We start from the raw sequence: 27695 nt of genomic DNA, 5'->3' as shown, positions 1-27695 counted from the left end.
TCCTGTTTTATTTACAACTTTCTACTTTCTGAATCAAATGTGTTGACTGACTATAGAGTTGTTATGGAAGTTAGGCTAATGAATCAGAAACTGTAAAACGCAGACATAAAAATATTCAATATTTTGTAAATTAAACTTTATTAAGTCATTATAAAAAGATGGCAGGATCAAGTAATACGATTTGTAGTCGAATAGTGATATCTGTCACTTACATTTTCGCTCTATTGAAACTTAGCTCTGTGAGTTTCTTTGTATAAAGATGCGCTTTGAATTATGAATACGTACTTATGTAACCTAAATTTTTCAAAAATAAGTTTGCAATAAAATTGTAATTTTCATTCGAATTCTGTTTAATTATTGAAATTTAATATATATTGTTTTTAAAATACAAAATTGCTCCTTTTACATTTAGTTGCTAATCTTTTAATACGCGAAAAGCGATTTATGTCATAATTATTAGTATTTAAAAAATTATGGTTATTACGAAAGACTTTCTTCTAATATCGTATAAAATTATTGAATTCTTTTTGTAAATAAATTAAACTTAAAACATATATATATATATAGTTTCTAAACATGCTCTTGTTTGTTTTAGCTTGAATTTATTTAAAGTCTAAGTATAATTTTTATCTCACCTTTGTATTTAAATAGGGAGCTACAAATGAATATGGGGTACTTGCAGCAGAATCATCAACTGAGAAGGAAAATTTTTGTATTATATATTTTAAAGAATTCGGTAGTTTGCCTGAACAAAAATCACTAGCTGTAAGTGAATTTCATTTACTTTTCTTTAATTGCATTGCTTAATCTTTTCACTGAATAGTATTATTTGTGCTGTTATTTGGAAATAAAGTCATGTCTCTACTAGTGGCTCTTAAATAGTAGAAGAAAACACAATTTATGACTTTGTCAACAGTTTTATATGCTTCAAGATTGTTTTTTTTCTTTTTGCATTTGCTTGCTGCCAAAAATGTCAAATCAAATGCATAATATAGGTTTTATTAACATATATGTAAAAATTTCTTTGCTTTTAAAAAAGACAATCAAATGTTGTGTAATCTATATTCTGTTTTTTTTTTTTTTTATGGTAATGCAAAATTTTATACATTCATTGTCCTCTTGCATATATATTTTTTTAGTGCACAATTTTATATAAATTACCCTCTTGTATATATATTTTTTAGTGCACAATTTTATATAAATTACCCTCTTGTATATATTTTTTTAGTGCACAATTTTATATAAATTATCCTCTTGCATATATTTTTTTAGTGTACAATTTTCATATAAATTATCTTGATTTGAGTGAAATTTTTTTATCTTCTCTCTTGTTAATTCATATCAGATCTATATATTAATGTGTTTATAGGATACTTTCATATTAATTGCATGCCACTTGTGAACTTTTTTTATTGAAGAACCTGTTAATGTAGTGTCCTTGACAATTTTTTCCCACAATTCATTGCGGGTATAAGGTTCATATACTGTGTGTCCACCAAGAGAACACTTCCAGACAAATGTCTTATGTTTATGGTGGTAGCTAAAGAAACAGGTTACTGTAGGAAGAGTACATTTTGCATAGTTAGAAATTCATTCAAGTTTCTTACTTTGGCAACTTTTAACAAAATGAAGTAGAGTATCTGTTTAAAGAATTAATTTTTTTCTTCTTTTTTTTAAGGCAGCTCAAAAAAAAGAAAAAAAGAGTAAGATATAAGAAAGAAATTGCAGGCCACCAAATTTTCCAAAAGAAGCTTTTAAAATTTAACTTAAAGCAAGATTGGGTGTTTTAAAACCAAGTGTTATTTTCTTAAGTATTTTTATAACTAATTTTGAAATTAATAATCATTATTTACAATTTTTTTTTTTTTTTTTTGGATTTTCAGTCTAATAGGCAAGCAATTGTTTGTTACTGGAATTATTGGCAGTAAATTAATATCCTGCATCTAGCATTATTTGTAATAATAATGGAATGTGTTTTTAAAAACATAAGTTTTTGATTAGAACAATTAATTTTTTATGATTTATTAAAAAAGAAAGACTTTAATAATATTTTGGCATTTCTCATGTGTGAATCTTTGCTAAAATATATTATTAAATATGCATAATTATATTATTTTTATATTTATGCTGCAATATGTTATTCTGGTATTACTGCAAGAAGCTCTAATTAGTTATAGAACTGTGAAAATGTTGAGTGAAAGCCAAAATAACCTGTACTGTTAACATAATATAACTTGCATTGCAAAGAAAGCTTTAATATTTCTAAGAATTCTTATGCAATTTTAGAAGTGAAGTATTTTGTTAAAATTTCCAGTATTTTTGATAAATGTAAAATATTGTTTTTATAGTTTTTTTAGGATGCTTATTTCATTTCTTAAAAATTGTATAAAAAAATACTGTTTTTTATTGAATTAGTTTTTACTAATGCATAGTGTATCAATACATTGTATATATTTTGAATAAGGAGAAAGTCAGGACACTAATATTATTAGTAGCATTAAGCCAGGGAAATTTTTTTGACAGTTTCTGTAGCCACCCTGAAGGAGGACAAGATTTCTTGACACATGTTTTTCTTTACTTCCTTGTGGTCTTTTTTGACAGTTTAATTTAAATTAATTTTATAGATATTTATCATTGAAAAAAACAAAAAGATAAATTGGACTGATTTGAATTTTAAATAATTTTCTTTAATCAAAAATTTATTTTTACCTTTTGAAGAAACTCAAAATAGATAAATTACTTGTGTGTGTAAAAATGCTAAAAATATAGTTAAAGAATATTCATAGTGAGAATTGTTTAGTGTTTTGAGTGAAATAATATTGAAGTGTGTTTTCTTTAGAAATTCCATATTTTGCAAGATGATAGCAAATTAGATTGGTGTGAAGATCATCCAGAAAGTGATCCAAAGAATAAGGTTGTTTTGCTTTCTAAAGGTAATTGCAGCATATCTATACAAGCTCTTAACATCCAAGAAAGAGGAGGCAATGGAGTATTTTTTATCACACATAGTGGGAAAGTGGTATGTATTATAATCAAATTTGCATTAATGGTTAATTTTTAAACTAATTTCTCTGTAGTTTTATGATATTATAAAAGTATCTTGCTAGAAAAAAATTCTGAGGAACTTGTTGCTAGTTTCATTATTAAAATTTTGTAAAATTAATAATTAAAATTCTGTTAAATTTTTTTAAAAATGTATTTTATTCTATAAAGTTTTTATTTTGTATGGCATCTTTAAAAAACACATCTTGTATGATGTACATAGTTTCTTTCCTTTTTTTCATATCCATGTTTATTTTTTCATATATTTATTCTTCTGTAAAGATATTTTTTATTACTATGTATGGAATTTAATTTCATTTAGATAAAACTGAACTAATTTTTAAAAAATATGATTTTATAATATTGAAAATTCTTAGACTTTTAATGAATGTTACATATTGATTTTAATACTGAAGATAATTATAAAACTATATTATTTCTAATGTAATTTTTTAAAATATTAATTAGCTTATCTTTTGAATTTTCAAAAATAAATCCTCAGAAATTAAGCTAAATAAATTTGCTTAACTCCTTAAAATGGTGCATTATAAATAAACGATTTGTACAATACATTTAGTACTGAGGCTATTAAAATTGATTATCAGTTTATTGTAAATTTATCTGTTTGTATTCTTATTTGGAATTCATGTGAAAAATTCTTTTTTAACTTAATACTTATTCTTTAACTTATGAATTAATTTAACCTAACTTAATTAGATGACACATCTTATTTCAAATATTTATTTTTAATTCAATCTTTATAATGAGATAAAGATTTGTAATGAGATGATGAAACATTTTCAAGTAATTTTTGCATTTTAAGTTACTTACAACTTTTACTTAATTGTAGATTTAAATATTAAAAATTCAATAATTTGATGCACATATCAGATAGATCATAGTAAGCAAAGGGATTAAACTTTTTAAAACTTTCATTTTAATTTTCTGATTCATTATAAATTAATGTTTTAATGTGTGTATTAACAAATTTTTCTGATTCTTGAAATTGTAGTCATGAATAATATTCTTAAATGTTCTGATAAGTCAATCTGTCAGTTGACTTTCTATAAATATTGCTGTGTAAAAAATCTTTTTTAGTATGCTTCCATAAAGACAAAATACTAAGATTTTAAAAAGGCATAAAATAAAATAACTGTTATTGATGCCATGAAATGTTGTCCTATTTTCTCCACTATTTAATGCACATATATTATTATTATTATTCCCTATCTCCAATGCTTAACATGGAATTATTCCCTAATGGTAATATGGCTGTAGTATATAGTATAATTATTTTCATTATGATGAAAGTGTCAGATGAAAATAGTGTATATCGCCTTAAATACATATTCTTTTCAAAAGAATTTTGAAAAGTTTATAATTAAAAGCTTTTTTTATTTTCATTTTTTAAAAAATGAATGCTTTGAAGATAAATTCTCTTTTATTTGCGCATCAATTGCTTAAGTGGCACTGCTGTATTATTTATTTATTTATTGTATATCAATATATATTTATAAGTATGATTTGTAAAATTATGTTTTTTTTTTTTTTTTTTTTTTTTTTTTTTTTGTAGATGTAATAATAGCTTATTATTTTTTCATCTTATGTTTCTTTTCTATTTATTAGATATGTACTATTTATTAAATATTTATAAATGTAAGGAATTTGAAAATATTTGATAAGAAAATATAGTTTGAAAAATAATTTGCATCCCTAAACAATAAAAAGTAAATGAAAATTTTTTAAAAGGTTAATAAATATTTCTTTTTTATATAGCAGAAGTTTTATTTTAATTAATTCTTTTTTTATTAACTTATTAATTTAATTTTCTATGCATCATTTCTCTTTCAATATTTTTAAAATTAGGTAACTAAATTCAAAACAACCTTGTAACCTTAAATAACCTTTTTTTTTTTTTTTTTAATTCTTTGTATTTTGAAAAACCATATCTGATGAAATGTTTATTGTAATAAGATCATTCCATTAAAAAAAAAGATTCCATTCTTTAAAAAAATTCTTTTATTTATTTGCAAAGTATGCATTATTGACAGAATAAGCTTGCTGTTGCCTTAGAAAATATAACTTAACAGCTAAATTTTAATTCAAATACTCTAAAATACGCCATTGATCTCTCTCTCTTTTAAATTCTCTAACCTGCATTCTCATTTTATAATTTTGATTTTTGAATAAAGCATTAAAATGTTTTAAATCACCCCTAATCCTTTGAGCATGATTGTAATCTTATATTTACTATTTAATTGCTTAAATATTTGAAAAATACAGTTTGTATTGTCTATCCAGAATCTTGAAGAATAATTTCTTTTCTGTTTAGCAGAAGGAAATTTTGATGCATGTCATGATTAATTCTAGAACTAAAGAGATTTCTGTTGTTTCAACACTGTTCTGTTGTTAATTCTGTTAATAATAATTTCTGTTGTTAAAATACTTACAGCTAAGTATTTTTAAAGTACTTACTTTTATTCTTAATGGCTATTAAGAATAAAACAATGGTTCATAATTTATCTTGAAAAAAATTAGCATTGTTCTTTATGTAGAAGAACACTAGTTGAATTTTCATCTAAAATTTTTATTACAATTGAAGTTATTTTGTATGTTTTAAATTTCATGTCTGAAGATTTTGTAATTATACAATCATTAGCATGACTGGCTAACAAAATATTTCTTTGTAATTTTTTTGATGCAGAGTCACTTATCAGTATAATAATTTGTATTAGTATAATAATTTGCTTTTGCTGATATTGTATTTAATACATATTTTTGCACATAATTCAAAATAGACATTTTCCTTTACTATGGCGAGATTTTAATAATTTAATGTTTTCAACAGGCTGATATTAATGTGAATGATACTACTATTAATATTACAGTGGGCTTAATATCAGAAAATTCAGCAGAACGATTAAAGGTATGTGATATTTTCATCCTGTTAAATGTTTTCTTTATGATTATATTAATTATTGTACTATGTCTTTATTCATTAGTATTGATTTTATTTCCAATTTTTTACCATTTTTATTTATATCATGAATTTTGTTTCAGGAAATGGGCAACGGAGTTACTGTCAAGTTGTTTGCCCCTCAAAGTTTAAATTTTGACTTTAGTTTGTTAATTATATGGATTATTGCTATGATTACTATTTCTATTGGTTCTTACTGGTCTGGACATATTCGTTTTGCTATGTAAGTTTTCTTTTTGCATTAAGATTTTTCATATTTAGTGCCTAAGATTATTTTTAAATATTTGTACTTATATATACTAATAATACAGATGAGTGTGTATGTGTGCATTCTCATACAAGCCAGATTGTTTAACTTAGAATTATCAACTTAACTGAGAATGAAAATCAAAGGGATTTTTGGATTTTCCATGATTGGCTTTTTCCATCATAACTTTTAAGAATATTACAACACAAATTGATTTTTACATCATTTTAAAATACAAAAAAAAAAAAAAAAAAAAAAAAAATCTTTAAAAAATCATTTAAAGTATACTTTACAATTATATATTTCATTGTTGAGTTGAAACTCAAATCATTTTATGTAGACGTTTTTTTCCCATTATTGATGTTAAAGTTAGAAACAACAGCTTATTTTTCTATAATGAGTAGGTTTCTATTGAAAGCATACTTTTAATATACTTTTTGAAATTTGTTATATTTTCAATTAAAGGAATAAGTCCTATGAAATTTTTAAAAAATATATCCATTTTTAAATATTGTTATTCTTTAATATAAGGGGATGTATAAAGAAAATTAAGGAAATACATAGCATAACGAATACACTAGTATAGGACTTTTAAAATATTGAGTTTTTAATATGAAATAATATGGCTATCAAATTTAGATGCTTAAAAATATTTTGACTAGAAATCAGTTAAAACCAAGTTACACTGAATATTTAATTAAAACTTTTAGCTACCATTAATCCCAGCTAAAAAAGTGGTCACAAAAGGTGGCTAGTATATATATATATATATATATATATATATATATATATATATATATATTGTAAATCAATATTGTAAGGAGAAATAAAATTCCTTCTTTACTCTGGTTATTTTTCAATTTGTATTTTATTTGCTATTTCTGATATATAAACAATTACTTGGATTTGCTTTATAACTAATTTTACCTAAAATATTTGCCTCTTAAAGAAAATCTGTTTTGAGTATTTTTATTACCAATATTTAACCGTTATTGGACATTAGCTTTTTATAAATAATTCTCATTAGATTGCTGTTGATTTTTGTAAATATGCATAACATTTTCAGTATTATTAGAATAACATTTTTGATAGAACATTATTTATTTTTTGAAGGGATATATGAGTTTCAAGTAATTATTTATAAGCTTTTAATGTATGCTATTTTTTAAAATAATGTGCAATGTGTAAGAAAGGTTTTCTTTTACATGTTTCACAGAAGTCTATTGTTATTATTTTCTATCCTGGCAACTTATGAATAGAACACACTAAATAGTCATTATGTTTTCCAATAGCATCAAGTTGCAAGATATTTAGTCTCTCTCCTAATCTCTCTTTAACAAGTCACTTTAAAGAACAGCTTATAATCGAACTGTTCCTAGCTCCAGGGAAAGACCCAGAGCTGCAATTGACAACATATATTCTAATATCCCATCTTCAAAAAGATTGATGATTAGCCTCACTATTGCCAATTTGGAGGATTAAAATTTTTTCAAAATTATTCTTATTTAAAATCTAGATAGATACAGTTTGTTACTTGCAAGAAATTTCTAGAAATTTTTCAACTTAAAATAAGCAAAAATGAAATAAATCCATCCTCAGTAGATAGGCAAGTATAATGTAATTCCTTTAAAGTTCCCAATCTTCCATAAATAGTTTAAATATTATTTTATTATTAAATTTGATCAGAAATTTTTTTTTAATCGCAACATCAGTGCTTTATCTACTTGCGTAAACTAATTCAATTTCAATTTTATCTTTCTCTCAAATTTTTAAGTATAGTTTCTATTCCAAATTATGATATGCAAGTGCTTGTGACCACTTTGTCATGCCATTGTACTCCAAAACATTGCCATTGCCATCTAACCTCTGCCATTGTCTTTTGTTGGTTGCATTCTATATTGTGCAGTTTCACCTTCACATAAATTCCCAATTACTGAAATAACTATTTTCCGAATAATGTTTATATAAAGTTTTATGATTTTGCTAATAATCTCATTACTAAAATCACTTTGATAATTATTTTTAAAACTTTCACATTATCACTATCGAATTTTATGAAATTTTCTTTACACATTTTTGGGTTCTGTGTATTAAAAATTGAATCCTAAAGGAGTAATATATCACTGGAGATGTTTATTGTTCCATTGCTGATCACAAACTGACAAGGCAATCATGCCAGCATTTCACAGAGAGTGAGTTTCGACAAGTTTCCTCTTGTTACCTCCCACATAAAGTATGATCACAGTGTCAAATCAGAGTAGTAAGTCACCCAATGCGTGACTTACGACATTAAGAGTTAATGTGAAAAACTCTTTATTATATAGGTAACCAATTATTTTGATTAAATAAATATAAATTCTTAGAAATTAGCTTTTAAAAATAATAAATAATATTTTAGGTAAGTATTTGGAACTTAGAAATGTCAATAATATTTTACCTTTGGAATTTTGAAATATTATGTAAATATGTAAAAATCTGATTTTAAGTTAATTGTGAATAATGGAAAGCAGCTTGTTTAGTTAGTGAAAAGATTAGACTTCCCAGTAGAAGTTAAATTTGATTCTTTTACACATTATGTTTCTGCTTTAAAAATTCCTTTTTCAAAAAAATCATAACATTTACATTTAAACAAAAGAAGTAGTAGTTAACAAAAAAAAAAAAAAAAAAAAAAAAAAAGCAGTATTTTATTTTAAAACATTTTTCTTTAATGAAATATCAGAATCAAAAATTAATCAATTTTACTTCACAAAATAATTTCAATTTTGTTTCTGTTACTTTATTATATAAAACTTTGATGTTACTTTATCATATAAAACTTGGATGTTTTCAGATATTGTAAGGAAATGAGCTCTCTTCCTGGAGTACAAAGAGAACTTCCCAACAAACCTAGTGTAAGAGTAAATACTGTTGAAGAAAGTTCTTTGAATGTCAGTACTTATGCCATTGGAGCTTTTGTTTTATGTATGGGGCTAATGCTAGTTCTTCTCTATTTCTTGTATGATTATTTAGGTTAGTACTGATTTTTGCTTTTTATATTAAGTAATTCTAATAACATGATGTATCCATGTGTAATATGAAGGAAAAAAAATCACAATTTTAATCTTTGTAAAAAAAAAAAAAATTATTAAAATTATCTCTTGAAAGTTAGTAGCTGTCAAAATTGCATATAGAAATGTTTAATTCTTATTCTTATAAAAGCTCTGGAGTTTTAGTAATCAAAGAAAAATGTCTATTAAAGTAAGTAATATATATATATATATTTTTTTTTACATTGTGTCCTGAACTTCTTGAGACTTAATTGCACTGTCAGTGATAGTCTAAATTTTACAATTATGCTATGAAACTGATTGTTTTAAGTATTTATAATCTTGGATCTATTTATATATAATTAAATTCTTATGCCTGCAGTTTATTTTGTATCTTTATTTTTGTTAATCAAGTTTATTAATTCCATTTAAACAATGCATACTATTTTGAATAAATGAATATTCAATATTTTGTCTTCAGGTGCATAAATTAAGCAAGCTTTTATTATCATAAAATTGTTAGACATTTCTCTGGAATTAATTGTAGTTCCTCCTTATTAAGAATTAATTATCTGAAATTGAATATAAATTGCTTATAAATGGGGGAAATATTTTTTCCATCAATACTAATAATAAAGCTGAGTATGTTGCCGTTCTATCAATCAAATCATTTAGCCTACAGCTACCAAATTTGGGACATACATACCTTGGAGGTTAAAAATGTGCACTTTGATGTGATTTTTAAAAGAAATTTGATTAATTAAAAATGAAGCAAAATATTGTTTTTCTGCAATAATGGCTGAAAATATTATCACACAAAAATAATTTTTTTTCCACTATTTTGAAATTAAAAAAAAAATCTTTTTAATAACAATAGTTTGATAGCTGAGTAAATTTTTGCTAAATTTTGGCAAAATTTCCCCCCTTCCTCCTTTTTTTTTTTTTTTTTTTTTCTTTCTTTCTTTTCTTTTTTTTCCCCCCTAATTTGCAACAATAGATTACAATGTTGCCCTGACCTTCAAATTGTTTTCATTGTATCATCAACTATCTTATAGCATGATTTTTTTCCATAGTTGAAAGTTGAAGAAGAATAATTCTAATTAATCTCTGTGTAGTTTACAAAATGAATAAAAAAAAAAGAAAGTTACAACATCATGAAATTTAGATAGACAAGCTGGTTATTTATATTTTTAGTAATGCTATGATGTTATAGATCTGTCTTCAGTAGAAATGTTCATGTACATGATAAACACATCTAAGATAATTATTACTTTAACGTCAGATAGTTTGCCAGAATTATGAAAAACAATTTATCAAATATAATTAATGCACCAACAAACTAGCTGGTCATCTGAGGTGACCAGCTAGAATTATAAATAATGTTAAAAAATTGTTAACTGTGATTTTCAGTATTCATTGTAGTTAAAATATTTTTTCAAAAATTTTGCCTTCAGTTTTATCAATTTCTTACATTTAATTTGTTAATTTTCTATATAGATAAAGAAAATTAACAAATGAGATTTATTTTATTTTCAGTGTACTTTATAATTGGCCTGTTTGTATTGGCAAGTATTTTATCAGTACATAGTTGTTTAGAACCCCTTGTATTACGAATTAAAGGAAGTTTTTGCAAGTAAGTTCTAATTTTATAATATAATATTATTAAGCTAATCTTTATCATATTTAATATCTTTTAGTTATATATATTAATAAAATATATTGTTAAGTTGTATGCAAGTTATATATGTTGAAAATATGTTATTTTTCAATATCTTTGAAAAATAACATATTTTCTCATTTTAGATTGTTCTTTTATATTCTGTTAGTCTATGCTAAAAGTGGTTTTTCTTTTTAGATTTACATTTAAACAAATGCCCGTCTACTTTTTTAATCTTGCTTAATTTCGTATATAGTGAAAAACAGCTATAAAAAGTCACATTTCCTTTTAAAACTTTGTTTGGTTAAAATGCAATACATTTTACTGAACAATGATTTATCAAGTGGGAAGTGATTCATTAGTCATTCATGTAAAAGTGAATATTCTATTGCCTAAAAATATCATTTTCAGTTTGTAGAAATCAGCATCCCCCTCTTAGTCTCATATTTTTGTACAAGTACATAAATAATTTTAAGTTGAAAAATATTTATTTCAGTGCTTTGTATTGTTGAATAGTATTATTCAATATTTTATATAATGCATAATGTTGTTTTTAAATTCAGTCTTCTAATTTTATTTGAATTTGAAGTTTCATTGTTATCATTAATTGTATTCATTAAATCTGTAGAAGCATAATTTCCTTTTTAAAACAAATTATTTAAGTTTGAAAGTATTTTCTTAAAAATTGTCTCTTAAATCTTGGCATTTGAATAATGTTGTCAATGGATAGATTCATTAATTTATTTTTGATCAGTTATAAATATTATGGGTTATTTATCAAAACTTTTCATTTTGTCAATGCAATTTAAATTTGAAAGAATCTGCCAACATAGTTATTAATGTGTAAAAAAATAAATATTGTTGTTCTTTCTATAGTTATGTTCTTTCATTTTTTTTTCTTCCACAGTTTTTAATAATACATTTTGAAAGGCTAAATTACTATTTCTCAGGTTCTAAATTTTGAAGCATTGGAGATGTATCTAAAAATTCCTATCCTTTTTGTGCCAAAAGTGTATAATTTTTTTTAAAACAATATTAAGTTATTAAAATATTTTTATTTGTACTTCTGAAATTGATGCATTATCCAAGTAATTTCTCACATTTTTTATACAAAAGAGAGGGGAAAAAATAACCTATCAAACTGATTAATTAGGATTAAAGTATTGACCTGAAATTATACAGTTACAAATCAATTTGTATTTACATTTTCATTTTATTGAAATATGTTTCAATTACTTTCATCTAATAGCATCCATGTTCATGAAATAACTATCCTTTTTTATGTTAAATTTCATTTCTTTCATTAACTTATATTTTTGCGCTCTGCATGAGGAATTATAATTTTGTATTCTGAACTATTTAAAACCAGGAACTTTATATTTTTGATGTATATCTTTTTACTTATTACTAATAAAACTGAATAGAAGATAACAAAGAGTAAATTCATCCCATAAAAGAGTGTAATATCATATTATTTTTATTTTATGCATAAAAGCAGTTGGAGAGACTTTCTCTAACTTTTTTTTAAAGAAGATGCTTTTTTCCAGATCTGAGTTTCGTTGTGGAGGTTCATCTTGTCATATAGATTTTCGTCAAGTTCTGTTAGTGGCTTTTGCTATTGCAATCTCAGTGTTTTGGGTTGTTATTCGAAAAGAAAAGTGAGTTATCTAATATTTTAAAGTAATTTATTTCACAAGTAATTGTGTATTTTTTAATAACAAAGTTTTCTTTTCTAGACATGCATGGGTCTTGCAAGATATTTTAGGTGTAGCTTTTTGCATTCACATGTTGAAGTCTATTAGATTGCCGAGTTTGAAAGTAAATATTATTTTTCATTTTTAAATGAAAATGCTTAATTTTTATATGGTTAAGGTGAAACTAGAATCATGTCATTCTAATCAAGAGAATAAAGGTATTTTTTTTTCAAAATTGAAGTTTGCTAAAAATTTCTTCCCTTTAAGGTATGCTGTAAACTTAAGCTAGCTAACAAGAATTTTTTTAAAAAAAAAATCTTTGAAATTTCAATATTGTCTTTTAATTTTGTCATTTTTTTCTTTCTGAATTTGTTTGCAATTCTTTAATAACTTTATATATTTTTAAATGCATTTTAAATAAAAATGTAATAATGTTAAACAAATATAATGAATTTTTCATTATTTACACTAAAATTGATGTGCAGGACATTTGTTAAAATTTAATGAACTGGTTGTTAAGGTGGTTGGTTTTGAAACAATTTTTACATGCATGTTCTATCTTTTACAATACTTGATTTGTAATTTCTTTCATCTTTAAGTGTCATTTAATTATATTTGTAGTCTGTGAAATAAAACAAAAAAAAAATCTTAGAATTTGATCAATTTTTTAAAATTTATGTAAAGAATTATTTTAGACTCATTTATTAATTTTGCATCTAATTTTCTTTAGTTATTCTGATTCAAAACTCTGTTTTAACAGTTGTAATTTATATCTTTGGAAAAGTATCATTCACATTTTCAATGAGTACTTTTTTATTCCTTTTTGAAACTCAGCACTTCAAATAATTGTAAAATATAACCACTCTTGATTTTAATTTTGGTTACAATTAAAATTTAAAAATTCATATGAAATCTTCATTATTGAATCACTCAAGTTGTGATTGACTAAAATTTTTACCCATACAGAACTTCTATCTTTTAATTTTTCTGGAAATCTGTAGTGGTCATAACTTTTGATAATGCTGAAAAAAATTTAATTCACATATATTGAAATGATATGTTAAGTCATAATTTACAAAAACATAGACTCTTTGTGATTGATTTGATACATAGTAAATCCTAAAGAAGCAGTTGAAATTATACAAATGAATTTTTCAAGTTTATTATATGAGTAATTATGATGTATATTAATAACTTTTTCTATCAGGCAGTATAGTAGTAAAATCAATATAATAATTTGTACTTATTTATGTTTAATATTTATCAATTTATGTATTCACATTTATAATGACATTTAAAAAAATTATAATCAATTTTTCACAGATATGTTTTGTTCTACTTGTTCTACTCTTCTTCTATGATATATTTTTTGTGTTTGTTACCCCATACTTTACTGTGGTAAGTTTTCTCCTTATCAATTTTTTATTGAATCATTTTATTTTATAGTTTTTTTAAAGTTTAATTCAATATTTTCTGACTTCAGTTATACATTTTTAAAAATAAATTAATGATCAGCATTAAATATGATAAATGCACTTGTCTTTTTGATCTATTATTAAACTGTTTCATTACAATCTAAGTAGTAGGTCATCTAAAATACAAATCATTTTCTCTTTTCAATTTTTTCTAATAATTTTTATGAAATATAAAATGCTGTTCTAAATGTCTCTTCTAAATAATTATAAAATAATATAAATTATCATATTAGATATTTATAACTACTTTTTTAATTAGCAGTATTAATTTTATTTTCATTCCTAAATTTTGTAGATATCTAGTATTTTTCTTATATATATTCAAAAAATGTCTCGTAGATTTTAATTAATTTTCTGCTTGTTTAGAAAGTAATAATTTATTTCAAAATAATGAGTATTTGTATACTAAATTATGATTTTATTATTAATAATATTACTATCCATCTACATATATTGAACACATATAAAAAAGAAGCTTTGAAAATTCTGAATGTATAGATGATACAAAAATTATGTTATAGATCTTATGAAAAAATATGTAATACAGTTTTGCAATTGCAAAAATTATTTTTAAAAAATTGATTAAAAATTTTTAAAATATGGTTTTTAGATGATAAATACAACTTGCATTTAGAATTTTTATAGAATTGCAGTTAGTGCAATTTATTAGTTGTGAATACAGTTTTTTCCCCTTAAATATAAAATTATCTAGAGCTTAAAAAAGTTCTAAATAAGTTAAAATTTCAAAAGTGCTGTTATGAAGTACTTATTTTGAAATATTTTATTTAGAACATAGTATTTAAAAATTAAATTTATCTTTAAGTATCTACAAAATATTTCATCCTTTATTTTGTTTGGAAAGCAAAAGATTATCATTAAAATTCCATTTTTTTTTCTTCTTATAATTCAACTGTTTTCTGTAGAAGCATTTTTTTAAAAAGAAAAATGTGTTTGATGCATATCAGAATCCTTTTTTTTTTTTTTCTTTTTTCCTTTTTTTCTCTTAAATAGAAAGGAGAAAGTGTTATGGAAGAAGTAGCTACTGGCGGAAGCTCGGCAGAGCAGGTATGGTATTTACTTACTGAATTGTTTGAACTATTTCAATTTTACTTAAATTCTATGATTTTGACATGGAAATTCTTTCATCTGCATTGAGCATCTGGCATTTTTTGATATATACAGTAATGGCCAAAATTGGGGACATTTTTGAAATTTTTTTTCTTTGTATGCTTATAGAAAGTGTTATGTTTCACAAAATGCAAACTCTTATATATCATTTTAAAGAGAATTTATTGCTTATTTCAATACAAAAAACAAAATTCAAATATTTACAATACAAAAGAAGTTGAGTGGCAATAATTATCGAGATACATTAAAGGCTAATGACTGCAGTGAATTATCAGTACTTAGTAGGGTAGCCTTTATTTTTTTATTACAGCTTCACACTGATTTTCATTGAGTTTTAAGCTCTTCTTTCATTATTGGATGATGCCAGGAAACAATTATAGCCTCAATTAATTCTCTTTTATTTGATGAACGCTTCATATGTACAAGAGTTTTCAGATGGTGCCATATGTACTCAATAATTTTGAGGTCAGGACTGTTTCTTGGCCATGATAAAAATTCAATGCACTTTCTACTAAATTACGCTTTCGATATATTTGCTGTGTGGCGAGGAGCTGAATCCTGCTCAAAAATAAATTATGTGTTGTTGGTAAAGAGATCACTGATTGAAGGTGTAAGTTTTGGCTCTAGAAGAGTGTCAATGTAATTTCTTGCATTTAACGTCCCATCGATAACATGAAGAAGACCAATACTGCCTGTTGACATGCATGACCAAATCATATCACTAACTGAGTTCTTCATAGTTGCCTGAAAGCAGTCAGGATGTAGCTCTTCACCTATTCTACATCTTATATATTTTCACCATCACTACCGATTAACAATATCTTTGTAACAATTGTCTAAGACTATTTTCTTTGTGACCATTGATCATCAGTCTAATCAATGTGTTCCTTTGCCCACTGTAATCTTTTTACATGCTGTTGTAAATTGAAATAAGGATTTTTTTCATTAAATTCTACCTCTTAGTCCAACATCTAATAATCTTCAACTGATTGTTCTTGAACTGACTGAAATGTCAGCATCATTCAATTGACTTCTGATAACCGCTTATGACATTCTTCTATCTTGGAGACATATTCCTTTTATCTTTCTGTCATCAACAGATGTGGTGCACTTTTTTCAGCCATTTCCTGCTTTGTTTTTTATTGAAGTTGTTTCCTGATATTGTAAAAATAACTTTCGGACTCCAGATTTAGGCGCTGAACCACCCACCTTTCTTGCAATTTCAGCATATGATAGACCACATTCTTGTAACACATTAATATTAGTTCTCTTTCTAGGTGTTCAGTACATTCTTTTATTTGATGTCATTGCTTCTTGACTAAATATTAGAAATGTTTGCAGAAATCTCAATTGCATATTAACATGTTTAGCAAACTTTTTTACTTGCAATTTGATTACATAAAAAAAACAGTCTTCCTTATACAGAAAAAAGCACAATAATGACTTGTTCTAACTTTAAACATGTCAGCTTCTGCCAGCAGTTATTAACATTTGATTGGTTCCCAGAACAAGAGCAGTAATTTGTCAGGAAAGTTAGCAATTACGATCCACTTCATCACTGTGTTTGTTATTCAGATTAAAATAAGAATAACTATTTTGGTATTGCAAATATTTGTATTTTGTATTGCAATCAGCATTAAATTATCTTTAAAATTATATGTAACATTTTGCATTTAGTGAAATATAACATTTTCTATAAGCATACAAAGTTAAAAAACAACAATTTTCAAAAGTGTCCACAATTTTGGCCACCACTGTATATTGAAAATATACTTACCTGAATTATTCATATCCAGTTATAATAATTTTGATTATTGCAAAATTTGGCATTTATTCAGTCATGTGATTGAGAGAGCATTTTTTTAATACATTTGCTGATAATTCTAGATAAATAAAGTGATTTTAAGAGTATCTAATTATTTTTAAAAAGCTTATAAAAAAACATTAATTCAAAAGAGGAGAGTAAAAAACTTTAACAAGGAAATTCTAAAGATAATTTCTAGCTGTAAGTCATAAATTTTATTGAATTCACTAAATTTTTTTAATATAACATGAATAAGAGAAACCATCATCTATTATATATGACTTTTGAAACAATTATTTTTATGACTTGTGTGACACTTAAGTTAATTAACATTGATTTCATTATCTTCTCCTCCCTTCCCTTCTCCTTTTTTCTTTCTCTGTGGTCTTGTTTGTATCCTTCATAAGTCATTGCTGTGCTTAGCTGTATGGTTCAAATGAATTTTTAGGATTTATATAGAAATTTATCTGTTTAAGGATTGCACATAGTTTTATTTTAATTTATTTGGTATATTATGGATTTAAAATTTTGGAAATTGTATTTAGTGGTGTTTATTTTCTTCTACAAACCACCTGTAGAAGTATTTTAGAATTTTCTTTTAAAAGAACATTCATTAATGATTACTACTGTTAATACATGTATTTATTACAGTGTATTAGAAGCTCTTATTATCCTGATTTTTTTTAATGAAAAAAATTCTTTATAATTATTAAAAAAGAATACTGTTATAGTACATTATATTTTCGTTATTGCCATTTATAAACTGATTTCATGATGATATATGAAATCAATTTAAACAAACGAAAAGAATAAATTTGAAAGTACAAATAAATTGCCTGACTTTTGAATTTTTTCCATGACGACTTATGCATGTTTAAATGATTGTATAGTATAATAGTATTGAATAATTGTAATAATAGCAAAATGGGCTTTTCAGTATTTGATCAGAATGCATTAGTTCATATTTTTTTATCTTTAAAATAATTAAATATTGCATTTATATGCTTTTCATTTATTTGTTTTAGTTTGTGTTTCATTATTTTTAGATTTTGCTTGCTTTGTTTTCAGTTGCCCATGGTGTTAAGAGTAGTTCATTTTGGATTTGATCCCTTGGCAGTTTGTTATAAGCAGTTTTCAATTTTGGGATTTGGAGACATCTTGGTGCCTGGTACTTTCTTTTTTCATTTTGTTTGATAAATATAATATTTTGACAAAAAAAAAAATTAAATTTGGAGAAAATTGTAAATTTTTTTTTTCTTTACGTCTATAATCAGTGTGAATTTAAGAATTTTATTCACAAGGCATATTATTCTTTTATAATATTTAAATATTACGGAATGCCTTGTGATGCATAATTTTGTAACATAATTTGACATAGTTTTGTCTAAGTAAAATTTGCCATGCATTAATTGCATTGATAAAAATGATTCTCTTTTACAAATATCTAATTCTAGTTTGATATTTAAAAATTATATATTACTTATAAATAGTAAAATATGAACCTGGTTATATTCTTTAGGTCTTTTAATATCTTATTGTCATGGATTTGATCTTGTTACTAGTAAAAAGAGGATATATTTTCTGACAACTGTCATCAGTAAGTATTGGCAATACTTTCTAACTTTTAATTTTTACCTTTTTTTAAAAAAATAAATAAATTATTATGATTGAAATTATAGTGTATGGCATTGGTTTGCTCATCACTTTTGGAGCATTGTTTCTCATGAGCACTGCACAACCTGCTCTTCTATATTTGGTTCCTTGTACTTTGATACCAACACTGCTACTTGGATGGTTTAGAGGAGAGTTATCTACATTGTGGAAAGGTTTCAAAGTAAGTCTTGTTGTATTGTATCATCACTGTAATATCAAAATTTTAATGGTCAAAAAGCATTTACTAAAATATATGAAATTGTGTTGTTGCAACTAGAATGATTAGGAGTGTATATTTTTAATGACTATATATTAACTGCAATAACATACCATATATAACAACAATATGAGAGAAAGTGTAACTAATTTACACAATTTTTTTTTGCATTGATAAAAAGGTTTGACACATTTCATATATAACATTTTGATTTAACAGTTATATTATATGTCTTTGTGTATTGATATATAAATAGTTTTAAATAAAAAATATTCTTGCATATGTTATGGTCATTTATTTCCCTTGGAATAATGCATTTCAAAGAAGCCTTATAAATAAGATTAAAAGTGATTGAAGTGCTAACTTTATAAAAAGTTCAAACCTGTAACATTCCTAAAATGAATATTTAAAAAAAAAAAAAAAAAAATTTACAGAACTTTAGAAATGAAAAAAGGAAGGCATGTTGGAATTCAATTGTTTAGTGGCTTCCTGTGTTTGCATGTCATGAATGCAATTTGAATTCGTTGATATTATATTAAAGAGATTGCAAAAGGAATTAACATATGCATTTTAAGGACCACGAATCCATTTGAGGAAAATGAGTTAGAAATGATTTTTCAATTCGAGGTGCACTTTCATAAAATGACACCAAAAGCATTTATCGAAATAGCACTTTTTTTTAAAATTGCAATCCTTATATTCTTCTCCACCAGGATAGGAGTTATAAATTAAGCCTAAATCATTATACATAAAACATTTTTGAACTAATATGAGCTTAAACATGAATAAATGTCCTGATTAAAGTATCTTAATTATCTAATTAAATTATCCCACAAAATATAAAGATAAATAATTTCCCATTATAATAATAATTATTAATAATAAAAAATATGGAAAATACATAAAAGTATTTGAAATTATATTTTAAAACAAAATTACTCATAATATGGAATGTTAATTAAAAATGATTAATTTAAAGAGGCTTCCAACATCATTACCAGAGACTTTCAGCAAACATACTCTGCCCCTTATGAGATCAATGATATGCATATTTGTTTTATATTTTTCTAATGTATTAAACCTTTCACATAAATAACAACCAAAATTTCTTATTTGAGCCATTTTTAAAATAGGAAAAGAGGTTGTGAAGCATTAATATTTAAACCACTGAAGTAGTTAAATCAATTAATATTAAAATCATCTATATTATAAAATTTTTGGTATGCCTTTATGGTGCTTTTTAAATAAAAGAATTATTTGTATTTAATAATCATTGTCAATTATCTCTACTAATGCTAAAAGCAAAATCATAAATGTCTGGCCATTTGTATATTACAGGCTAAATCATTTTACTTAATGTTATCAAATTTGACACAAGTATACTTTGGTGGACAGAAATGTGCAATCTGGAGCGATTTTTGTTGTAATGGTAACTTGTAAAAGTATTTTTGCTCAAGAATGATTTTTACATCATCTTGAAATTGAACATCTCTCTTTTTTAATGATGTTATGTTTCAATGTGTTTTCAATTGTTCAGCAATTTTCCTACAGGTTTTATAAATTTTCTAAAATATTTCTAATTATGATTTGCAGAAGTTGCTTTTATTGTTTCAATGAATTTTTCTCTTAAAAAGGATAAATCTCTCTCGGATTTTTTTAATTGAAATTTTTTGTTTATTTTAGCTCAATGAAATAGTAATAAGTTATATTATAACTTTGAATTATTAATTTTACTTTTCTCTTTCTGCATGATTTGCATGAGTTAATTTTTGTTTCAGGGTTAAATCAGTCATGATATGTATAGTGAATTGAATTATTTTGGAGATTTTCATAGTTTTAAAGCTACTGCAATTTATAAGTAAATATTAGTTTTAAGACATCTTTATGTATCATTATTTTATGTAATTTATTTATGTGATATAATTACATTTGTAATTTATAATAATTTAATAAATAAAGTTGTTAAAATAACCATTAAAATAATCCTCTGTGACCTTAGTGACTAAAAAAATCATTATGTATATCAAATTTATATATTTAATTGCCAATAATGTAACATTTTCAGATATTATACATTCTATGGTTGTTGCTTTCTTCTCCTTGTGCTTGTTATTATGATCATAGGATATTTATATTTCCAAATTATATTTATTATGCATTTATTATGTAGATAATTCATTTAAATGGCTACCATATCTCTTCAGTTTTATGTACATTTTGTTAGATTATAACTTTGCTTAATTTCATAGCAAAAGCACACCTAACAAATATGTTTTTCAGTTCTATGTAAAAAAATGCTGAAATATATATTTATAATTATGATATTTTATTTTATTCTCTTATATAAACATTGTTCAGTTTTAATTTAAAGAAATTTATATCAGTTTTTGATCATTTTCAAGTCTAATCAATATTATCTTGAGATAATTTTACAGTATTATTGTGGCTTTTTAGTCAATGTAATAATCTGGCATTCTATAGTCAATGTCAATCAAATTTGCTAAAAAAATACCATTTCAGGAAAAATGTTATTCATAATTCAAAAAGTTTTATTCATTGTAATTTCTGTCCTTTGAATTTTTATTTTTTAATGAAATTTATCCCCAATTTTTTTCATTTAATTTAGTTAATAGAAATTCTAAACTATCTATTAGTTTTTTCAAAGGACTTTTTATTTCTCACTAATGAAAATCCTCTGTGAATAAAAAATATGCTGAAATGGATTTATTTATATCATTTATATATAACATCAACTTTTTCTCTCACACTTGAAATAAAAAGTCTAGAGTATCTTTATTTTATTTTTTTATCAGATGCTAAATATATTGATTTCCGAAGAAAGGTTAAGCATCAGGCAAGGAGCATGGAAGAATGAGTAGTTGTCACTTAATCTGTATATTAAAAAAACTGAAACAGTGCATAACTGACATTTTAAATTATTACATCTGGCTTTCTGTATTAATTCTCATTCTGTGCAAAAATAGTATATAAAAATGCTTGTTTAATTTATATTTAAAGTTGTGTGCCATTATTATAATCCTATTTATATGTTATATTTATAATCGTGCTAATACTCTTTAAATTTTTGAAATTTTATTATGAAGTAAAATTTTAAAGATTATATAACATCATAGCATTTTTGAACATAATATCAAAATTGCTTGCAGTTTGAAATTTTATTACTTTAATTTTATTTTAAATAATAATAACTAACTATTTGTTGATGTATTCATAATGATATTGATTGATTAAAATTGTTTTTGCCAATAATTATAACTTTTTATAATATAGTTAAAGCAAATTACAAATCTTATTAATAGTATGTTGCTGCAAATATTATTTCTGCTATAGATTATATTAAGATGTAAAAGACTTCAAATTACATTTTTTAAAGTGTCATATAGCTCTTCTTTTTAATACATTGCATGCAGGCAATGTACCTTAATGTTTCTTTCATTTACTAGAGCATGGCCACATAAAAATAATATTTAGTAGATTTGTGTTTGAAATTCGTGAAAAAATATTTTCTATACCTGAAAGTCTAAGGCAGAATATGCTTATATGCAACATGTTAAATATGTAGATAAATAAAATAAAAAGTTTTGAATGCATGAATATTTTTAATAAATGTTTTGATTTCTTTGTGGCTAATGAAATCAATTCCAGTCAGATACAATATTTTAATTTATGTGAGTCATTTTATAAAAAATTCATATTAATGAAATAATAGACTAATTAATGCTTATTTAAACCCTGCTTATTTTCAATAAAGGTTGTAAACCCTACTGAAGCTTCAAGATTCCCTGATGTTCTAGTAGCAGGTAATGAACCACCCTCTGAAACAGCTGCTGCTAACCCTAGTGCATCACCTGTAGATAATTATGGACCAAAAGATGGTATAAATCCTTCAGAAGGCTCACATGAGAGAACTGGAGAACGGAACTATTTATTACAGTAGCAAAAGTATTAATTATTCATAACAGTTACAAAATAAAATTGCAAATATTTCTAAGCAATATGTTATTTTGTGATGGGAAAATTTTATCTTACAAATGATTTTTAAAATATCATTATTACTTGCTATTATATAAGATTTCTGTGCATTTTCTAAACATTTTTGTCATCATTGTCATAATGCTTTATAGATTTCAAATCTATGAAATTGTTGGTTTTCCGAAACTGGTGTGTTAATACTTATTTTTAAACTTATGAAAATAATAAAAAAAAAAGATATTTATCCTCTTGGGTACTAGATTTATAAATAAAATTGTACATAATTTGTATTTAATTTTATTCAACAATACTTAACAAAAATATTTTTTTAAAGAAGACATAGAGAATGGGAAACAGTTATTTTTTAATTAGCAAACTTTTGAAATATACTTATGTATTAAAAGACACTGTAGCTCTTGTAAATGACAATCAATTTAGAAAATTTAGTTTTTTAGTAAATAATAATGATAAATATTTATCAGCAAAATGTAATATTAAAAATTCAATTCACTTTGAATCGAGTCCAATTGCATTTTTCACTTGTTTTGAAGAAAATGCATAGTTTTATTTCGATTCCTAGGATTATATTTTAATACTAATTTTTTTTCTTTAGTGTTAACTTTATTAACAGAAATTTCGTTAATCTTCATTTCATATGAAATAATAAGATTTTTGAATTTTAATTCAGGAAATTCTCATTTTGCATTTATCTGTGCTGTTGCTGAGAAAAAGAATCTTTATATAATATGTTTGATGGCTGTTCTGAGTATTTACGTTTTACAAAATCTTTGCTTAAAAAGGGACAAATTTTTATCTATATCATTGAATCTTTTTCTTTGTGTACTATTTTTAAAAGTTTTGATATATATAAGATAGTATTAGTGAATCAATTACGTATTGTTATTCCCATGTGATATAAATTTATTACTATTTATGAGCTATGTATATGTTTATACTTTTGGTTTTACTTTCTTTATTGGAAAATTATATTTCAAACTTGTAATATTCCCCCCCCCCTTTTTTTTTTTTTTTCTTTTTGGAATTTTGTAGATTTATTAAAATTTTAAAATCATTCATAAATATCACTTGTTGGATCTCTACTTTTATTCACAATGCAGTATTTTGTAAATTGCTAGTTATTTTTGTGTTATTTGGATTTTAGTTTTTGTAGAACAAGAATTATTATTAAATTTTTTTTTTAAATAATTTCTATTCTAATGACTCATGTTCTTAGTTACATTTGAATATATATCAAACAAAAAGTTATATCTATGTTGTTTTTATTCGATGCAAAAGGTGCTATTTTTTTCTATCTTTTCTATGAGAGCTTGACATTTTTTTCAAAAATGCTTGATCTTTTATCATGAGGTTAAATAGTTTATTTTATTATTATTTTTTAATTTTTAGTTTCTTTTTAATATTTCATATTTGTAACTATTTGTCTTACAGTTTTTGTTTATTGTTATCAAATTAACTTCATAGCAATACTATGATTTGCCCTTTTATTTTTCGTTGTGGTAAATTAAGAAATGAATTTTAAACAGAATTTTATTAAAATAAAAAAAAAATGTCTAGACACTCAAATAAGATTTGGAAGAAACTGTGTATCTAAGAAGCTCTGTTACAAATATTTGTTACATTGAAAAAATGAATAATGCTGCTTTACTGCTTTTATTCCTTTCATAAAGTATTTTGCATTTTTGAAGCAATTATAATTTCTATACTAACAAAAACATTCACATTATTCATTGTTATCAGTTTTGTAATTTGAAAACTGTAAAGAATTTGAATAGTTTTATTAAATAACATTCAGAGGTTCAAAATTTTTTAAAATAATATCCCAAGCCTCATTTGAATAATTTCAAATCTGAAGTAAAGTCTTACAAATAGTAATTTTCCATTTGAATTATTGTAACAATTAAAACATACAAAACATGGATATACTTTTTATGTATTCTTCTTAATCTATAACTGTTTCCAAAAGAAAGTCAGTTAATTTTGTATATGTCTTTGTATTTATCATATTTTATTTGCTTCCTTTCACAGCACTTGTAAATTCTAAACTGCAAAATGTTCTAAAATTTCTGGATAACTTTACTATGATTGAAAGGTTAAACTTTGTTTATAATCTGGAATGCTAACAATGACATTCATTTTATTGAACTTGATTTCCTTTTAACTATATATGAATTAAAATTTATCTTTTATTATATACATTTATTTGCTTTTGGTATTTGTAATTTTTTTAGTTCAGATATCAAAGTTACATGAATTTAAAATTTTACCTAACAATGTTTTGTTTTCTTTCTTTATTTTATGCAATTTGAATTGATAATATTTAACTTCTTGACTTCTTTTTATGTGGAAACAGCTTATATGATAATGTGAACTTCAAATATGTACCATGCTTATTCATTTAAATAATAAATGTTTCTCTTTTTAATATTGGTGTTGTTTGAAAAACTTTAACAAAATCGAAAAAGAAAGAGAACGAAAGGGCATAGAATTGGCATCTTTTTTTTTTTTAATCTGAAAAATAAATAAAGGGATGGTTTTTCAGCTGTTTTCTTTGAAAGAACAACCATCCTTGGATTCTGATGTAAAATGTTTCTAAAAAAATTATTATGAATATTAATATCTAAAAGTCTCTTACATACTTTCTAAATGTTACTGATGTGGAAAATATTTTGGTCTGGCCTAAAAACAAAATTATAGTGTTGAGTCAAAAGTTAAACAATATCTTTTAAAGCTTGCTGTCAAAGTTGTAAAGTGACATGGATGCCTCAAGGTACCTCCTTTTGAAAATGAAATTAAGATAAATTATACAAAATGGCATCTGAACTTTACTTCAAGAGCTATGATATGTTTTTGAAAGCAAATGTTAAAATTAATTAGTAATGCAAAAATATTTCCTTTTAATATCAAATTTGTCATTCTGTTTTGAGTCTGTCAGCAAATTATTTACATTTTAAATATAGTAAGATTTATTTATTGTATGTAAAATGAATACAAGTATGTGACTTAGAACGAAGATTAGATAAACTCCATAAAAAGAATTATCATTTATAAAAAAAACAACTAGCAATTACTTAAAAAAAAGGCAATGAATTCTAAGATATTTTTCATTGTTTTAAAACTATTGGTAATAATCTAATTATTTTTCTGCAAAATGAATGCAAGAAATTGTATTTCAAGCATTATTTAGAGAAGTAAGAAAAAGGAACTTCAGAAAACGTAAGTAAAAAAACTGAAGACTAACTTGCAACCTTTTCATTGAAAGACTCTTAGCTGCTAAATACACTTATCCTTTACATATGTTGCTTTCATTTTTGTAAAAAATGTGATCTCAATTTTTTTCTTTGTTTTTTTATTTTTTAGGGAAAGGAAATTTAATGTAAAGTTTTATAATAAGTTTTTTTTTTTTTTTTCTATTTTACATAATTAGATATATAACCTTTTAGACTGTCTTCAACATCATGCAATATCTAATCATAACACTAGAGAAGAAGCAGCGGAAGTTGTAATTGTTATCTTTTGAAATGATGAAGCTCAAGAAAGATTCAGAAATAGTGAATGGAAATACTTATTTCTATAGTTGCTTAAAATTTACAAGTCATTTACTGGATACGATTTCCATTTTGTGAGATTGCTATATCTTGTCGAGGAATCGCGGAAGATGGAAGTCTTTATCTAATTTTCAATATTCTAAAGTTTATTGAAAGTTGTGTTTTTGTGCTTGGGCATATCAGAAATATGGTAAAATTCAAATATTCTTGAAATGTTCTTAAATCATAAAATTGAAGAAGACAGCCCTGTGGGAATTGAATAAAACAAAAAAAAAAAACTACATAGTCAGTTTTTGAGAATCTAATTTATAAAATAGGAAAAGAACATGCCATTAATGTGCATTACAAAAACATCATGAGTTTATTATGTGGTTTTAAATTATATTTGTCATCGAAGTTCTCGCAAATCTTACAAGGTTGTGAAGTCAGAATAGTTTGTATGTAGAAATGTGGAAAGATTTTTTCTTCCCAGAAATGAAATGACAGTATTTAGCCAGCTTTTGGAAGCTTTACATGATTGTCACAAAGAGTTTAAAAGGCTAATGATTTTTTTTGGGGGGGGGGGGAGGGAATTTTAGATAAATTAGAAAAATACACCCGAGAGGCCATCTTCACCTTGTGAGTGCATCTTGATGCTTTTTCAATTTCATGAAGTTAAAAAATTCTATCCTGATGATCACCATCTGACCGTTCCAGGTCATGTAAGATGTAACTGTTTCCAGAATCGAAAGTGTAAAGTCATAGTATTAAGCTAGGACAGAATTCATTTTGTTATTGTAGATGGCGAATATGGTATTATGCCTTTAATTAACATATTGGTGGTTTAACTTTGCTTTCAAAATCCTGAAAACTATCCGGATTTGTATCTGTTTGTTGCAAAGACGTTCTCAGTAGAGTAGAGACATTTAGAAGTCTCCACCACTTTATACTGAAATTCGGAGGATTTTTCTTACTAAGATCAAATATTTATGATCATGTTAAAAGGAGAGCTACATTCCGAATTCTCTCAAAGTGGCTTAGTTTCCTTTCATATAATATTTGCCAAGCTATCTCTGATGTTCCTCAATAAGCTGTTCGTAGTTAAGGAATTCGTGGTATTTGGGCCAGGTTTTTGTTTAAGTAAACTTTTTTTTTTCTTTTGCTTCCTTAATCTATTGATCGATTGTATTTTGAAGTAATAGAAGTCGAAGATATCTGGATTTATGTAAAATTAGGA

General features: G+C 24.4%; 1 protein-coding gene across 1 annotated transcript; it reads left to right on the top strand.

Annotated features, from left to right (window-relative positions):
• On the top strand, positions 1-25281 carry LOC129964357 (signal peptide peptidase-like 2B). The gene is made up of 15 exons (XM_056079092.1): positions 1-239; positions 652-765; positions 2840-3019; positions 5891-5968; positions 6103-6242; positions 9097-9275; positions 10829-10925; positions 12497-12607; positions 12686-12767; positions 13967-14041; positions 15130-15183; positions 18119-18218; positions 18570-18647; positions 18730-18884; positions 22693-25281. Exons 1-15 carry the CDS (start codon positions 159-161, stop codon positions 22876-22878), a joined length of 1710 nt encoding a protein of 569 aa, XP_055935067.1. The 5' UTR covers positions 1-158; the 3' UTR covers positions 22879-25281.
• The last annotated feature ends 2414 nt before the right edge of the window (positions 25282-27695 follow it).

This window comes from Argiope bruennichi, chromosome 1 (genome assembly GCF_947563725.1).
Source record: "Argiope bruennichi chromosome 1, qqArgBrue1.1, whole genome shotgun sequence".
NCBI classification, from domain to species: domain Eukaryota; kingdom Metazoa; phylum Arthropoda; class Arachnida; order Araneae; family Araneidae; genus Argiope; species Argiope bruennichi.
Note: the sequence above shows the minus strand (reverse complement) of the source record. Positions and strands in the feature narration are given on the sequence as shown.